We start from the raw sequence: 17,682 nt of genomic DNA, 5'->3' as shown, positions 1-17,682 counted from the left end.
TTCATTTGAAAAGTTTTATTATCAACAGCAAACAAATATCAGACAAGTAGCTGCCGCTGTGAATGGACTCTGTGCATGTTAACCAACACAAAAGTGGATTTATTTGGCACTTGCAGCAAGTTGAAGAAAAATCTTGACACAGTGGTGTTGGCAGCAGGTTCAGGTTTAAGGTCTAGGACGTCCTCAGCCAGGACACGGGCACCCACTGGGGCTCCAGTCGTACCCGCTCCAGCACGGCATGGAGCTCTGCCATGGCACTGAGCGGATCCTCCTTTACCAGCACGTAATCCAGCCAGTGGCCGTAGCGCTGCTCTAGCCGCTCTGCCGACTGTCTCATGTCCATCAGGTCCTGCTCCTGCAACCCCCCAGAAAAAAAAAAAAAAAAAAGCTTGAATGTGCATTTCTACCATCACATTCCGAGGCCGACGTGGGCGTGCGACACTTCCACTTGGGCTTTGTTCCTAGTCGCTATGTCTCCACTCACCGTGACGGCGACACTGACGAGCGAGGAGCAGGAGCTGAGAGACTTCTTCTCGCTGTCCAAGACAGAAGGTCTCACAAAGATGACGTAGGGCTTGAAAGCCGGCGCGCGAAGAACCTTCAATGCCTTTGGGGAAATGTTGGCAAGGCAGCAAGAAAGAAAAAAAGTGCGGTCAAACCTCCGTTTAACAGAAATAGTTGGTTGTCAGGCTTTGCTATCCAACTCAAACATGGTAAGTTTGGCTCAAGGTAAATTTGATTGAAAGGCAAATTTCAAACAGACAACTTTTATCCACCAGCATGTTGTTATCACTCCTCCCGCTGCTTCGAGGGACTTCAACCTGAGGCACCATCAACAATCAAGCCAAGACCAGCGCAGCAATGTTAGAAGGTATGGTAAAAAATTCAAACTTTTTTGGGACGGTGTGCATATCTGGCACACCTTGGCATAAGGTTGTAATTAACATGTTGCCTGGCACCCCTGACCCCCCCCCCCCCCCCAAACACACACACTATTTGAGGTCAGCACTTCCCCACACCAACCTCAGGCTGCACGTCCACAAGGCAAATTTTATTTTGAAGCAGAATTCTGTGAATGGACTCCAAACTGGTGCCATATAAATTCTCCTTATACTCGCCGTATTCAATGAACCTGCAAGACGACAGAGGCATGTCAAGCTTTTCCAGCCCGACTGACGCCGTTCATCTGGTCAGTCCTGTACTCACTTGCCATCGTGGATGCCGGCCTCAAAAGACGTTCTGGTGATGAAGTGATACTCCACTCCCTCGCGCTCATGACTCTTCCTGGGTCGTGTGGTGTCTTTGATGGCACAAATACAAAAAAAGAAAACAACGCCCGCTCACAAATATGACTCCGTGTCCACTTGAACATGCGAGTCTTTCTCGAGAGGGCACTCACGAGGCACGGCCAATCCGTAAAGTCTGGGATTGTCTGCGATCACCTTCTGTTTGAGCTCGGCGATGCGACTTCCCAGAGATCCTGAACACAACACACAGACGACCACCCCCGTTAGCAAGCGAGGGGAGCGCCTGGGAACAAATGGATGGATGGACGGACGCCATCTACCGAGCAGCACGACAAGGCGAGGCCTGTCTCCAGGCAGATAAAGCGTCACTTCCTCGTAGATCAGGAAATCGATGTGATTGCCGTCGGGGGTGCAAGGCTCAACCAATGAGTTCTGCTGCTCTCTCTTGAGACGGAAACTTCTGCGCTGGCCAGCTGTGGTCAAACAAGAGTTATTGGACTCAATTCTGAAATTCAACTGTGGCCTCGGAATCGGGAGGAACTACAATCTCTGTCTAATGCCAGAAGACCGATTCATTCATTCAGACATTTGTTGATCCTCACCAACATCTTTTCCCTCAAGGTCACTGTTGTCTGTGGAGAGGAGCGAGTGGAAAGAGGAGGAGGAGGAGGAGACAGGACGAGAGGGAGGTAGGTTGAGGTCTCTTGTACTTGGCACAACACGGCAGGTTCAACACAGTCACGGGGTGAGCAAGCCAACCGGAATGAATACACTTGAGTACATTGCTCGTGCGTGCTAAAGTCCTACCTCGGTCGTGTCGCTCGTCTGAGAGGGGCAATGCAAGGAAGGACACACAACAATCACTGCAGAGAGCAACACAAAATGACAACCACGGTTCCGTTTTTAACAACAACAACAAATATTTCATTAACTGTTGCTGCTAAATCCTTGTATTTTTGTTGTCCTGGATTTGAATGATGAGGTAAAAATGTAACTCTAATCCTCAACATCCAAGTGCATCTTTCTGCGTCCATACAAAAGAACAACCGCAATGAAAGCAGCACCTTTTGCTTGTGCGGCCCTTTTTCATTTAATGCTGTCCTCTAATTGGATTACACCATAGATTGTGGAGATTAAAGCGGGATCCGCTGTTCTGGTTCCATAATCTCTCTTGATGCTGCTCGTCTCTGTGATTACATTTGACCCGTGTGACGGCGCACGAGCAGCGATCTTATCTAAGTCGCTTGTCAGTTTGGGGTGCATATTAGGGGTGTAACGATTCATCGATACACATCGATTAATCGATATAATGCTCTACGATTCTATGACTTCAAGTCATTCATTTGGAAGCACTTTGGATTCCAAAGAAAAGATGGCTCAACGGACAAGACACGTGCAGTTTGTAAATCCTGCCATGCGGTGATCAAATATTCAGGGAACATATATAAATATAGGAATTTGATAAAGTTCAGTGTTAAAATAAGCACTTTGTATACTACAATACTCTTGTAATTTCCTAAATAAAGAGTTTGCAGTACCTTGTTGATTTTGCGTATGAATTGTTATAAATCAGGATATTGTTCTATATCGATCGTAGAGGGTTAGGGTTAGGGTATAATGCTCTACGATTTGTTGGCATCGATGCTAAACGTAAACATCGATCTATATCGCCCGTTTCCTCTTTCCGCGGCGTGTTGTGTTGTGAGCAGAGCAGGCACGTGAAAGGGGAGCTGACAACTACGCGGCTCCTGGGCTGGTGCTATGGCTAGTGTCTGTCCAAGAAGACGAGGAAATTCGCTCCCCTTTGGGCTTCAAGTCATTCGTTTGGAAGCACTTTGTAATTTCCTAAATAAAGAGTTTGCAGTACCTTGTTGATTTTGCGTATGAATTGTTATAAATCAGGATATTGTTCTATATCGATCGTAGAGCACTATATCGTGATGTATCGTGAATGAATCACAGCAGGCTTTAAGATATCGGCAAATATCGTATCGTAGTTCTTTGTATCGATATGATATCGTATCGTGACAAAACCCGCGATTTACACCCCTACTAAATAGCAATGGCAAAACTCCTTGGAAACCCTGGTGGGAAACCCTAACCCTCGTTTTGAAAGCCTAGTTAGAAACCCTAATCTTAGAAACCCTAAAAGTAGTTTGAAACCCTCGTTGGAAACCCTAACCCTAGCTTTAAAACCTAGTTTGAAACCCTAACCTTGGTTTAAAACCCTAGTCGGAAACCCTGAGCCTAGTTTGAAACCCTAATTAGCGATGGCAAAACTCCTTGGAAACCCTAGTCGGAAACCCTAACCCTAGTTTGGAAAGCCTAGTTAGAAACCCTAACCCTAACTCTAGTTTTGAAAGCCTAGTTAGTAACCCTAACTCTAACCCTAACTCTAAGTCTAACCCTAACCCTAGTTTTGAAACCCTAGTCGAAAACCCTAACCCTAGTTTTGAAAGCCTAGTTAGAAACCCCAATCTTAGAAACCCTACAAGTAGTTTGAAACCCTCGTTGGAAACCCTAACCCTAGCTTTAAAACCTAGTTTGAAACCCTAACCTTGGTTTAAAACCCTAGTCGGAAACCCTGAGCCTAGTTTGAAACCCTAATTAGCGATCGCAAAACTCCTTGGAAACCCTAGTCGGAAACCCTAACCCTAGTTTTGAAAGCCTAGTTAGAAACCCTAACCCTAACCCTAGTTTTGAAAGCCTAGTTAGTAACCCTAACTCTAAGTCTAACCCTAACCCTAGTTTCGAAAGCCTAGTTAGAAACCCTAACCCCAACCCTAACCCTAACTCTAGTTTTGAAAGCCTAGTTAGTAACCCTAACTCTAAATCTAACCCTAACCCTAGTTTTGAAAGCCTAGTTAGAAACCCTAACCCCAACCCTAATCCTAACCCTAACCCTAACTTTGGAAACCCTAGTCGAAAACCCTAACCCTAGTTTTGAAAGCCTAGTTAGAAACCCCAATCTTAGAAACCCTAAAAGTAGTTTGAAACCCTCATTAGAAACCCTAACCCTAGCTTTAAAACCTAGTTTGAAACCCTAACCTTGGTTTAAAACCCTAGTCGGAAACCCTGAGCCTAGTTTGAAACCCTAATTAGCGATGGCAAAACTCCTTGGAAACCCTAGTCGGAAACCCTAACCCTAGTTTTGAAAGCCTAGTTAGAAACCCTAACCCTAACTCTAGTTTTGAAAGCCTGGTTAGTAACCCTAACCTAACCCTAACTCTAAGTCTAACCCTAACCCTAGTTTTGAAAGCCTAGTTAGAAACCCTAACCCCAACCCTAACCCTAACTTTGGAAACCCTAACCCTAGTTTTGAAAGCCTAGTTAGAAACCCCAATCTTAGAAACCCTAAAAGTAGTTTGAAACCCTCATTAGAAACCCTAACCCTAGCTTTAAAACCTAGTTTGAAACCCTAACCTTGGTTTAAAACCCTAGTCGGAAACCCTGAGCCTAGTTTGAAACCCTAATTAGCGATGGCAAAACTCCTTGGAAACGCTAGTCGGAAACCCTAACCCTAGTTTTGAAAGCCTAGTTAGAAACCCTAACCCTAACCCTAACTCTAGTTTTGAAAGCCTAGTTAGTAACCCTAACCTAACCCTAACTCTAAGTCTAACCCTAACCCTAGTTTTGAAAGCCTAGTTAGAAACCCTAACCCCAACCCTAACCCTAACTTTGGAAACCCTAGTCGAAAACCCTAACCCTAGTTTTGAAAGCCTAGTTAGAAACCCCAATCTTAGAAACCCTAAAAGTAGTTTGAAACCCTCATTAGAAACCCTAACCCTAGCTTTAAAACCTAGTTTGAAACCCTAACCTTGGTTTAAAACCCTAGTCGGAAACCCTGAGCCTAGTTTGAAACCCTAATTAGCGATGGCAAAACTCCTTGGAAACGCTAGTCGGAAACCCTAACCCTAGTTTTGAAAGCCTAGTTAGAAACCCTAACCCTAACCCTAACTCTAGTTTTGAAAGCCTGGTTAGTAACCCTAACCCTAACTCTAGTTTTGAAAGCCTAGTTAGAAACCCTAACCCCAACCCTAACCCTAACTTTGGAAACCCTAGTCGAAAACCCTAACCCTAGTTTTGAAAGCCTAGTTAGAAACCCCAATCTTAGAAACCCTAAAAGTAGTTTGAAACCCTCATTAGAAACCCTAACCCTAGCTTTAAAACCTAGTTCGAAACCCTAACCTTGGTTTAAAACCCTAGTCGGAAACCCTGAGCCTAGTTTGAAACCCTAATTAGCGATGGCAAAACTCCTTGGAAACGCTAGTCGGAAACCCTAACCCTAGTTGATGATTGTGTAGCCCAGCAAATACGTCACTTGACCATTTCCGGTTGTGCTGCAAACGAGGGAAACTTTTGCACTACTTCGGGTGACCGAATTGTTTTGATAACTGAACTTTATAGAGCCTAACTTTTTCGAACTTTACGCTATGCCGCCCTCCAAAAAAAATGAGGGTTACGATGAACTTAAATCATCCATTGACCTGATACGGCAAGACATTACCACACTTTTAGAGCAGCAAGCCACCCTGCTCCAGCTAACGTCTGAGCTAACGGAGCTTAAGAACTTATCGAAGGAGAAAGACGAGAAAATCCTGTCGCTTGAACGGAGAGTAGATGCACTGGAGCAGTACTCCCGACAAGAAGACCTCATAATCACGGGTCTAAAAACATCTCACCGCTCCTACGCCAGGGCGGCGGGTCCTTCGGATCCCTCGACAGATGACTCTCCATCGGACGAGCTGTCAACGCTCGAAGATCAGGTAGTACAGTTTTTCGAGAGTAAGCACATGGAACTCCAGAAAGGAAACATTGCCGCTTGTCACACACTCCCAAGAAACCGAAAACGACCACTGGATCCTCCGAAAATTATCATTCGGTTCGCAAATAGGAAACATAAAGTGGATCTTTTGAAGCAAGGGAGGAAGCTACAAGGAACGGGTGTTTACCTAAATGAGCACCTCACTAAGAAGAATGCTGAGATAGCCTGGAACGCACGCAAACTGAAGAAGGAAAACAAGATTCTCGCAACGTGGGTCAGGAACTGTAAAATATGGATTAAAACAAACGGAGCAACACCAGAAGATGTCAAAACTCTCGTTGTGAGTGAACTGGAGGAACTGAAGAAATGTGGCCTGGTGGTGGGGGAACCAAACATTTACAATGGCTGAACTAATGACCATTAACTGGTACCTATGGACCCTCCGGACGAAAATAATGGATTACAGCGAAGTACAACAAGGCAAACAGAGACTGGCAGGGAGGACATCCATCTCAGGTAGACAGTTCCCCTACACTTTTCATGCCATCCAGTGACATTCTCACAAATGCAGGAATTTCTGTCCCACCGAATCTTGACTCTTTACTATTTAATTCATTTGACCTAGAGAATGCTAATGCTGGTATCTATGAGTCCTTCCTTAACCCAGATACAAATTACACTCCCTTAAAATCTGTTGAAATGTCATGTGAATATTTTTCTGAAGATATGTTTAACAAACTGTGCAATACTCCTCCTGGCCACTGCCAAACAAATGTATTCTCCACTGTCCACTTCAATGTACGGAGTATCTCTAAAAATTATGATGGTCTAAAAACCTATTTATCAACCTTAACACATTCTTTTTCAGTAATAGCTCTTACTGAAACTTGGATGGTTGATAATACATCTAGCTATCCTCTCTCTCACTACACTCCTATACATTCCTGTAGACCAAACAAGCAAGGTGGAGGAGTCTCACTGTATGTGATTGATAACTTAAATTTCTCTCCCAGAAAGGATTTAAGTGTCAATTTTGACATGACTGTAGTAGAATCTGTGTTTATAGAACTCTCCTCTTGCTCACTTATAAACAACAAAAATGTGATAATTGGATGTATATATAGACCACCAGACTCTGATAAAATCACCTTCAATGAAGCCCTCGACTCTACTCTAGAAATTATAAACAAAGAAAACAAATTATGTGTCTTACTTGGTGACTATAATATTAATTTGCTTGAATCTAAGCAGTCACATACAGCAGACTTCCTTAATACATTATATTCCAGAAACTTTTTCCCTCTTATCAACAAACCCTCCAGGATCACAAGCTCAACGGCCACTCTCATAGACAATATCCTATTTAATTCTCTAGACTACAAGATAACATCTGGCCTTTTGATCTGTGATGTATCCGACCATCTACCTGTCTTCCATCTCATCCACAATGATAGTAGTCCTGAAATCAAAGATCATATTGGAGATCAAATGAAATTCCGCAAATTTACTGAGAAAAACATGGTATCTTTTATATCTATCATCAGCTCTGTGTCATGGGATGAGGTTATCCTGTTGCAAGATGTCAACAAAGCCTATCACTCCCTTCTAACAATACTCACAAATGCATTAGAGTTCTCCTTTCCTTTAACTTCTAGTCGTAAAAATAACTCTAAGGGGAAACCATGGATAACGGATGAACTAAAAAAATCTTCACGTAAAAAAAATAAACTATATAGAAAATCTATTGCAAATCCCATCCCTATAAATATAGAAACATACAAGAAATATAAAAACAGATTTACAGCTTTACTAAGGAAAACCAAACAAACTTACTATGCTGATAAATTTACACAAGCCTCCGGTGACATCAAAACAACGTGGAATCTTATCAACCATTTATTACATCGCAAGAAATCAAAAACATCGACCCCAAATGAGATGCTGGGGAAGAATAGAGCTCATTCAAACCCAATAGATATTTCTAATGGTTTCAATGATTTCTTTGTAAATGTTGGCGCTACCTTGGCATCTAGCTTCTCAACCTCTGATACAAGCCCCTGTTGCCTTATTAAAGGGCAGTTTCCTTCACTCTCCATTCTTGACCCTCCTAGTGTTGAGGAAGTTTACAACATCGTCATGAGCTTGAAAAACTCGGCCCCTGGCCATGATGAGATCAGAAGCATACTTATTAAGAAAATTATTCATTCAATAATAATTCCACTAACACACATTTTCTCCTTATCTTTAAAATTTGGCATTGTACCCCAAGAATTAAAAATTGCTAAAGTCATTCCTATCTTCAAAGCTGGTGAGACTAATGAATATGGTAATTATCGACCTATATCCGTACTTCCTTGCTTCTCCAAGATTCTAGAAAAACTGGTTTACTCAAGATTGGCAAAGCACCTAGAAACAAACAATATTCTCTATAAACATCAATACGGTTTCCGCAAAAAGTTTTCTACTGAGCATGCACTGCTTCAGCTTGCCAACCACATCTCAACGGCTCTTGACAATAAGAAATTCGCTCTTGGTGTCTTTCTAGATTTAAGCAAAGCATTTGATACTGTCGACCATAAGATCCTCATCGCTAAGCTAGAGAGATATGGAGTGAACGATTCTGCCCTGAAATGGTTCACAAACTATCTCGCCAACAGAGAACAATATGTATATATAAATGGTTGTTCTTCCAACAGATCTAAAATACTATTTGGGGTCCCGCAGGGCTCAATATTGGGTCCTCTATTATTTTTGGTGTACATAAATGATTTTTCCATGTCTTGTTCAAATTTTCTTCCTTTGTTATTTGCGGATGATACCAATCTCATTGCCACCCACGAGGATTTTAATTTCCTCATTGCACGTGTGAATACTGAGTTGCACGCTGTTACAAAATGGTTCAAAATAAATAAGTTGTCACTCAATATAAACAAATGTAACTTCATGATCTTCTGCAATATAAATAAATCTTACCCCAAAGAACAGGCCAAAATTTACATAAATAATAACGAAATCCATCAAGTTACTAGCACTAAATTCCTAGGAGTTATAGTAGATAAACACTTAAACTGGTCTGAACACATTGATTTGGTTTGCAAAAGATCCATGAAAACGCTAGGTATCTTACGAAAAGTTTGTCCCTTGGTCCATCCGTCTGCTCATCTCACTCTGTATTATAGTTTCCTCTTTCCTTTACTCAATTACTGCAACATAGTCTGGGCAGCTACATATCCAACATACCTCAGCAAATTACTCATCATACAAAAGAAGTTCCTAAAAATGATCTCTTTTTCAAATAGATATGAACCATCGGCACCATTGTTTAGAAACTATTCATTACTGCCAATTGATAAAGTAAATATTCATCAAACCTGTCTACTCACCCATAAATATATATACAGGAAACACTGTCTTCCAGCCACTTTTCATAATTTCTTCGCATTTGTATCGGAATTACATTCTTATCCTACAAGACAGGGGGACAATCTCCACCCACCGTCCTGTCGAACATCACGCCATCAATACAATATCCATTTTAGAGGGCCCTCACTCTGGAATGAGCTACCAATCCATATTCGATCCATATCTTCACAGGTTGCTTTTAGAAAGCACCTGAAACACCACCTTCTCCACTCATGATCCTACCAGTCCAAAATTACTCCACCGCACTCAGCTGATCCATACTAAGAACATCAACTTAAACCACTATTTATACCCTGATTCTTCCTTGTTTTGTTATTTTCTGTTTGCAGTTCTTCTGCTTCCGCTCAGCTATTTTCTTACCTGGTGTTTTTTGATTGTTTCAACATCACTAAAGTGTCAAATTTTGTTTCTCTTGTTTCTCATTTTGTATAGTGTATTTGTTTATGTATGTATACGTTCACTTTCGTATATATGCATATATAAATATGACGATTTAATATTTAGCTAGTTATGCTTGTGTTTATTCATTGATGTTTATTCATTTATATATATATATATATATATTATTATTATTTTTTTTCTTTCTTAAACACTTGAATAATATTTGATGTCACAGCACTTTGTTTGTTGTGCACTTTGATTATACAGGAGTGGAGCTCCTTACAAGCCCTAGGCTTCGTCTCCCTCCCTGCACTGTTATTTGTTATAATAATATGTGCTAAACAATAAACTAAACTAAACTAAACTAAACTAGTTTTGAAAGCCTAGTTAGAAACCCTAACCCTAACCCTAACCCTAACTCTAGTTTTGAAAGCCTGGTTAGTAACCCTAACTCTAGTTTTGAAAGCCTAGTTAGAAACCCTAACCCCAACCCTAACCCTAACTTTGGAAACCCTAGTCGAAAACCCTAACCCTAGTTTTGAAAGCCTAGTTAGAAACCCCAATCTTAGAAACCCTAAAAGTAGTTTGAAACCCTCATTAGAACCCCTAACCCTAGCTTTAAAATCTAGTTTGAAACCCTAACCTTGGTTTAAAACCCTAGTCGGAAACCCTGAGCCTAGTTTGAAACCCTAATTAGCGATGGCAAAACTCCTTGGAAACGCTAGTCGGAAACCCTAACCCTAGTTTTGAAAGCCTAGTTAGAAACCCTAACCCTAACCCTAACTCTAGTTTTGAAAGCCTAGTTAGTAACCCTAACCTAACCCTAACTCTAAGTCTAACCCTAACCCTAGTTTTGAAAGCCTAGTTAGAAACCCTAACCCTAACCCTAACTTTGGAAACCCTAGTCGAAAACCCTAACCCTAGTTTTGAAAGCCTAGTTAGAAACCCCAATCTTAGAAACCCTAAAAGTAGCTTGAAACCCTCATTAGAAACCCTAACCCTAGCTTTAAAACCTAGTTTGAAACCCTAACCTTGGTTTAAAACCCTAGTCGGAAACCCTGAGCCTAGTTTGAAACCCTAATTAGCGATGGCAAAACTCCTTGGAAACGCTAGTCGGAAACCCTAACCCTAGTTTTGAAAGCCTAGTTAGAAACCCTAACCCTAACTCTAGTTTTGAAAGCCTAGTTAGTAACCCTAACCCTAACTCTAAGTCTAACCCTAACCCTAGTTTTGAAAGCCTAGTTAGAAACCCTAACCCCAACCCTAACCCTAACTTTGGAAACCCTAGTCGAAAACCCTAACCCTAGTTTTGAAAGCCTAGTTAGAAACCCCAATCTTAGAAACCCTACAAGTAGTTTGAAACCCTCGTTGGAAACCCTAACCCTAGCTTTAAAACCTAGTTTGAAACCCTAACCTTGGTTTAAAACCCTAGTCGGAAACCCTGAGCCTAGTTTGAAACCCTAATTAGCGATCGCAAAACTCCTTGGAAACCCTAGTCGGAAACCCTAACCCTAGTTTTGAAAGCCTAGTTAGAAACCCTAACCCTAACCCTAACTCTAGTTTTGAAAGCCTAGTTAGTAACCCTAACCCTAACTCTAAGTCTAACCCTAACCCTAGTTTCGAAAGCCTAGTTAGAAACCCTAACCCCAACCCTAACCCTAACTCTAGTTTTGAAAGCCTAGTTAGAAACCCTAACCCCAACCCTAATCCTAACCCTAACCCTAACTTTGGAAACCCTAGTCGAAAACCCTAACCCTAGTTTTGAAAGCCTAGTTAGAAACCCCAATCTTAGAAACCCTAAAAGTAGTTTGAAACCCTCATTAGAAACCCTAACCCTAGCTTTAAAACCTAGTTTGAAACCCTAACCTTGGTTTAAAACCCTAGTCGGAAACCCTGAGCCTAGTTTGAAACCCTAATTAGCGATGGCAAAACTCCTTGGAAACGCTAGTCGGAAACCCTAACCCTAGTTTTGAAAGCCTAGTTAGAAACCCTAACCCTAGTTTTGAAAGCCTAGTTAGAAACCCTAACCCTAACCCTAACTCTAGTTTTGAAAGCCTGGTTAGTAACCCTAACTCTAGTTTTGAAAGCCTAGTTAGAAACCCTAACCCCAACCCTAACCCTAACTTTGGAAACCCTAGTCGAAAACCCTAACCCTAGTTTTGAAAGCCTAGTTAGAAACCCCAATCTTAGAAACCCTAAAAGTAGTTTGAAACCCTCATTAGAAACCCTAACCCTAGCTTTAAAACCTAGTTTGAAACCCTAACCTTGGTTTAAAACCCTAGTCGGAAACCCTGAGCCTAGTTTGAAACCCTAATTAGCGATGGCAAAACTCCTTGGAAACCCTAGTCGAAAACCCTAACCCTAGTTTTGAAAGCCTAGTTAGAAACCCTAATCTTAGAAACCCTAAAAGTAGTTTGAAAGCCTCGTTGGAAACCTTAAGCCTAGCTTTAAAACCTAGTTTGTAACCCTAACCTTGGTTTAAAACCCTAGTCGGAAACCCTAACCCTAGTTTGAAACCCTAATTAGCAATGGCAAAACTCCTTGGAAACCCTGGTCGGAAACCCTAACCCTAGTTTTGAAAGCCTAGTTAGAAACCCTATTCTTAGAAACCCTAAAAGTAGTTTGAAACTAGGGTGTAACGATTCATCGATACACATCGATTGATTAATCGATATAATGCTCTACGATTTGTTGGCATCGATGCTAAACGTAAACATCGATCTATATCGCCCGTTTCCTCTTTCCGGGAGCAGTGCGCGGCGTGTTGTGTTGTGAGCAGAGCAGGCACGTGAAAGGGGAGCTGACAACTACGCGGCTCCTGGGCTGGTGCTATGGCTAGTGTCTGTCCAAGAAGACGAGGAAATTCGCTCCCCTTTGGGCTTCAAGTCATTCGTTTGGAAGCACTTTGTAATTTCCTAAATAAAGAGTTTGCAGTACCTTGTTGATTTTGCGTATGAATTGTTATAAATCAGGATATTGTTCTATATCGATCGTAGAGCACTATATCGTGATGTATCGTGAATGAATCACAGCAGGCTTTAAGATATCGGCAAATATCGTATCGTGATTCTTTGTATCGATATGATATCGTATCGTTACAAAACCCGCGATTTATACCCCTAGTGCATATGGGTAATGGCGGGACGTCTTACATGTTGCCGCGATGGACGGGAAGGAGCCGGTCTTCAGGCGGTACCTCAGGCGCCTGTCAAATGACCAAATCATATGACTCGTTAAAACATCATACGAAAAAACAGAATTTGTGATGCGTTGATTTCTAAGTGTGTTGGCTTGTTTTAAAAATATCTAAGATCAAGCACACCTCTCCTGGAAGTGCGCCGAGGGGATCAGCGCGGCGCGCAGGTTGCAGTCGCCCACTTTCTTGGCCTGCCACCAAGTGGCGTCTTCCTGGCTCACCACCTGAAGGATGTCGCCGCGTTTAAAAGGAAGCCCCGCCTCCTGACAGGGCGTAGCTCGGTCCTCAAGGGGCACGTAGTCAAACAAAGCCCGTAGGTAGACCTGCGCAACGTAGGCAAGGTCAAATCAGATTACTCCTGGCTTCTGATGATTTGTTTTCATCTTCAAAATGTCCTGACCCTGCTTTCTTTCAGCTTGTCTTCTTCGATGACGGCTGGGATGATTTTCAATGTGATGGAGCCTTGCGACTTGGACTGGTGTTAAAAGACATCACGGCGTCAAGCAGCGCTTTCGTCTCTGAATTGAAACCGGTGAAAATGTGACATTTACCAGAATGTGACTTATTTCATCCGGCCTTTTGTGGCTTATCAGGCTGCCATTGAGCTCCCGCAACTCGTCCCCCACGTGCACCAGACCTGGCAACGCCAACACGGACGACATCGTGTGAAGCACGAAAGCATGAAGTTGATGACATCTCCATGGCAACATCCAGCCAGCCCTGTTTGAAGCCTCCAAATATGCAATCTCGTGGCACTAATCTGGAGGATTTAATCTCTGTTGACAGTTTGCAACGCATTACACAACGTAATCTCCTCACTTGTGTGTCAGAGCTGACAAGGAAGTCCACTTGTTGCAAAGTAAAAACCCCCCAAAAAGGCAAAAGCACCTCTCACCACTACGGTGGGCCGCTCCTCCCCTCATGATCCGCGCCACGATGACTGCGCCGGTTGCCTCGTCTCGCCTGATGGTCGCACCCTGGATGGAGGAAATGAAGTAAACATCCATCCGACTCCAACAATGAATGGAATTCAAAGCAACGTGGCCAAATCTTCATCCCACCAGAGGCTCCTTGTGCTTCACCAGTCGGACGATCTTCACCGACTCCTCCTCTGGCTCGTTCTCCACATCTTCTGGCAAGGGAGGCAGCACCGGGTCAAAATTCTTCTGGGCCACCGTGTCGTGGGTCGACAGCATAGCCTGTGAAGAGAGGCAGGTTTGCATTCATCAAAAGAGGACATTCTTTTTTTGTAATTGTCTACCTTGATGTGAGGGGCATTCAAGAGAAGCAGCAGCTCTTTCCCCTCCTTCTCCTCGAGAAGCCTGTTCTGTAGTTCTTCTGTTAGCTTGGACACAAATTCAAAACTATCAAGTCAAGAAAAATGACATTTAGGGCGAGGACGCGCTGCACTTACATGCTCCGCCAGCCAGGAGGCGTTGTGCAGGACCGGCGTGGGGCTCTGCTTTTTGTACTGCTTCAGTTTCTCATGAATCTGAGAGTTTGACTTAATTAGCACAGTGGAACCTGCCCTCATTTTTGTATGCATTTGATCTGTGTAGAGTTCAAGCAAAGCAACAGAAGTCTTTTTGCTTGCAGGAGAAGACACGCCCACCTTCATGAGGTAGCAGAGGCTCTTCTCACTGAAGACATCTTTGAGGAAGACCAGGTCCTCCTCATGGTTGGCACCAGGGTGTAGCTGAGAGGTGAGCAGGGCCAATGTCTCGTGTAGATCTATCGGATGACATCATAGAGTTTGTTAAAGAAATTGCGCAAGCGTCCGACACGTTGTGTGCCTTCTACCTGTGTTTGCAGATACCACAGGCATGCTTGGCTGCGTCATTCAAGGAAGGGAAAGGAGAGTGGCTCCAATGGTGGTGTCCGCTGCTCCTCAAGACCAGAATCGGTGTCTTCACAATGAAAAACATTTGATATTTATAAATGGCAGTATAAAGCTCAGAGCATTTCCCTCCCACGGTGGAATGAAATGGCCTTATGATGGCCACCCTTGAATTTGACTGCCGAGTACGATTGTGGGATTGAACTCTCACAATGAAAGGTCAAGCACAATGATTAAAGTGTCTTGACCTGTCGCTAACCTCCACCGAGCAGAACGTGATCGCCACTGATTCCACATGTCCATCCATCTGTCTGCTCACCAGATAAGACAAGGACGTAAAAAAAAGTCATCCATCTGATTATTATGGTGATTTGAAGTGGCCGTTCCCCCACTGTGCACTCGTCTTCCAGGCCGCCGCTGCCGCCCTTCATCTCCTCACTCTCTCTAATTACGAGAGCTCAAAGCCAACAACGTCCTGCTTTTCTTTTCGCAGCAATCTGCCTTCCTGGCTGACATATGGTGGCATTATCTCGCCTGCTTTATTCAACATGGCATCTGCTGGAGAGCTGAGACACAAGCGGCAGAAGACCAGGGGAACGGACAAGTGGCCATTATGTGTGTTTCAAGGTCAAATTGTATTGGCTGGGTTGCTATGGCGAATGGTGAATCATACTACTTTGTCAATTTCATAGTATAGACGTGTGTTGAGACAAAAGCAGCATCACACTTAAGCAGCATCACACAAAGCCGTCCATAAACTTTGGCAATTACGCAATTAGGCTAATCAATGTCTGTCAATCATCGAGCTATACAACAAAGTCATCATCGTGCCTGACACAAATTGGTAAATTGTTCCTGCACACACGCCACCTGTTTGCCATGCTTATTTTGCTGCGGGGTGACTCTGGGATTGGAGTGGGGGGGGGGGGGAGTCGCCAGTACATAGAAAAAGACCATCTGCCCATCCTGTGCATACAGGGAAACTCACAAATCGCGTGACAATAGGATGGAGCCTTGAAGTCATTGCTTCTGTCAGTTGGAATCGTTTAATGTGATTCTGCCTCATTGACATGTTATTACATAAACGTGTACATGCACACGGACATTTGGCCAACTAATATTCCTGTAGTGCGGGTCTTTGGAGAGAGACGGAACGGGGGCAAGGTCATCAATTCAGTAATGGCCATCTGCCGGGTGTGTGTGTGTGTGTATACATGTACATTTCAATTTTTATCCAACGTTTCTTAAGTAATAGCATTTATTTGACATTAAAACAAATCTTATAGCGATAGAGTAAGCAAAATGTTCCAAAAAGAGGATACATCGGTGAATTGTTTTTTCTGCCCCCTAGTGGAAAAGCATGTCATTGTTCTGCCGGTCACTATTGGTCAGTGGCACAGACAGCTGAGCAAATACATTATTTCTTGAATATCAGTTAGTTGAGTCATCTACATTTAAAGATTAAGCCCCATTGTCCCAGTGGTAGTTAAAGACTGGTGAGCAAATATCCAATCTGTAAACACTGACATGCAAACAAAATAAGCCACTCTGATGATGCCAAATTCCAAGTATGGGAAATAAAAGAGAAAAGAATGCAGGGCTAGGCGATGAGGAAAGCCAGAAGGCTCTTAAGAGGCTTACAAGAGGAACACGACTTCCAAACACCTTCATGACACACAGCAGCCAGCCAGGCAGGCAGGACAGAGGCTGGAGCCAGCCAGCAGATTGAACTCAGTTTGTGGGGCAGATGGACGACCCGGGGTCTCTTTGGCAAGCCATTGCACGCTGTTGGTAGGTGGCCAAACGCTCGAAGCTCCCTCTCAGTTTGTGTTTATGGGTGCAAACGAATGGAGCGCTCCAAAAGCTCTTAGTAAATCAATTAACTTCTATTAGGAGCATTAGCCTAAATACAGTCATATCCAACGAGGTAAGCACACTATAACTCATAAATAATAACGTGGACAGTGGAGTAAAAACTTAGTGAAAGAAGCTGATGGTTCTGTGGTGATTGACACTCATTTAACCCCGCCCCCTTAAAAAAAAAAAGTCCTTTCCCCTGAATTTCTAGTACGTGGATACTTTCTATATACTCCCTATAATTTACAAACGCACTTAACAACGGGTGTTTAAAAATGAACAAAATATTTATATATATATATAAAACCACACAAATGTCAGTCATTCGAGGTAGCCAGGCAACCTATAAGGAATCTGCGCAATTTTGAGCATCCTCACCCTGTTGGAGGCTCGTCTTATTCTCCTTTTTTTCCTCTCTGCTGTATTCCTCTTCGTCGCTTTTGTGTCTGACTTCCCTGTCGTTGCGCCGGCGTTCACACACGAGCTTTTATTTGTGTGCACCCCCCCCCCCCCCCCGCCCATCCTATGCCTCCTCCCATCTCGGCCGGTGTTGCAAAGCCCACTTTGTCCATTAACTTGGTAAATTGACATGTTCATTTTACGCTGGGTTACATACAAGTGAATGGGGGCACTGCCATCTTGCGGTAGCTTGGCGTCATTACATGAACCGCTTCATAAACGAGTCAAAAGCCTGTATGTTTCATATCATACAACGTACGTATTTATTTAATTCTGCTTATGTGTTGGTATTTTAAACTAAACAAATGTACAGTAAACTACTCATATGTTCAAGTTCTAATAACCATATTGTAACTGAAGTGGAACTATATTTTCATTAAAGAAGGAGCAATGCTGAAATGGAAATGGACATGTTCATTTTACGCTGGGTTACATACAAGTGAATGGGGGCACTGCCATCTTGCGGTAGCTTGCCGTCATTACATGAACCGCTTCAGAAACGAGAGTCAAAAAGCCT

The 17,682-nt window shown here is 43.0% G+C and overlaps 1 protein-coding gene and 1 long non-coding RNA gene across 5 annotated transcripts; one reads left to right on the top strand and one right to left on the bottom strand.

The window, feature by feature from the left end:
- Positions 1-14,911, bottom strand: LOC119138585 (MAGUK p55 subfamily member 3-like). Of its 3 annotated transcripts, XM_037278826.1 has the most exons (18): positions 14,813-14,911; positions 14,625-14,743; positions 14,427-14,504; positions 14,274-14,357; positions 14,074-14,211; positions 13,908-13,989; positions 13,564-13,649; positions 13,413-13,487; positions 13,139-13,335; positions 12,969-13,021; positions 2,055-2,072; positions 1,850-1,879; positions 1,568-1,720; positions 1,400-1,480; positions 1,207-1,300; positions 1,024-1,132; positions 485-607; positions 1-355 (listed from the first exon to the last, which is right to left on the bottom strand). In XM_037278826.1, the coding sequence occupies exons 1-18, from the start codon at positions 14,850-14,852 to the stop codon at positions 173-175; spliced, it is 1,743 nt and encodes a 580-aa protein (XP_037134721.1). In that variant the 5' UTR covers positions 14,853-14,911; the 3' UTR covers positions 1-172. The 3 variants fall into 3 exon arrangements, with proteins under 3 accessions (XP_037134721.1, XP_037134719.1, XP_037134720.1); XM_037278824.1 differs by having other exon boundaries at positions 14,427-14,743; XM_037278825.1 differs by lacking the exon at positions 1,850-1,879 and having other exon boundaries at positions 14,427-14,743.
- On the top strand, positions 1,714-16,884 carry LOC119138759. 2 transcript variants are annotated; one of them, XR_005101214.1, is made up of 5 exons: positions 1,714-1,936; positions 13,128-13,325; positions 13,428-14,715; positions 14,825-14,915; positions 15,343-16,884. It is a non-coding gene; the product is annotated as an uncharacterized LOC119138759 (long non-coding RNA). The 2 variants fall into 2 exon arrangements; XR_005101213.1 differs by lacking the exon at positions 15,343-16,884 and having other exon boundaries at positions 14,825-15,184.
- The last annotated feature ends 798 nt before the right edge of the window (positions 16,885-17,682 follow it).

Source organism: Syngnathus acus, chromosome 19 (assembly GCF_901709675.1).
Source record: "Syngnathus acus chromosome 19, fSynAcu1.2, whole genome shotgun sequence".
NCBI classification, from domain to species: Eukaryota; Metazoa; Chordata; class Actinopteri; order Syngnathiformes; family Syngnathidae; genus Syngnathus; species Syngnathus acus.
This window is presented reverse-complemented; position numbering and strand designations above follow the sequence as displayed.

Coding starts and splice junctions, on each gene's coding strand:
- LOC119138585 (XM_037278824.1), bottom strand. CDS start 14,852: ATGACGCAGCCAAGCATGCCTGTGGTATCTGCAAACACAG. Junction 14,358..14,426: donor CCTCCTGGCTGGCGGAGCAT/GTAAGTGCAGCG, acceptor TTTGTGTCCAAG/CTAACAGAAGAACTACAGAA. Junction 1,301..1,399: donor TTACGGATTGGCCGTGCCTC/GTGAGTGCCCTC, acceptor GTGCCATCAAAG/ACACCACACGACCCAGGAAG.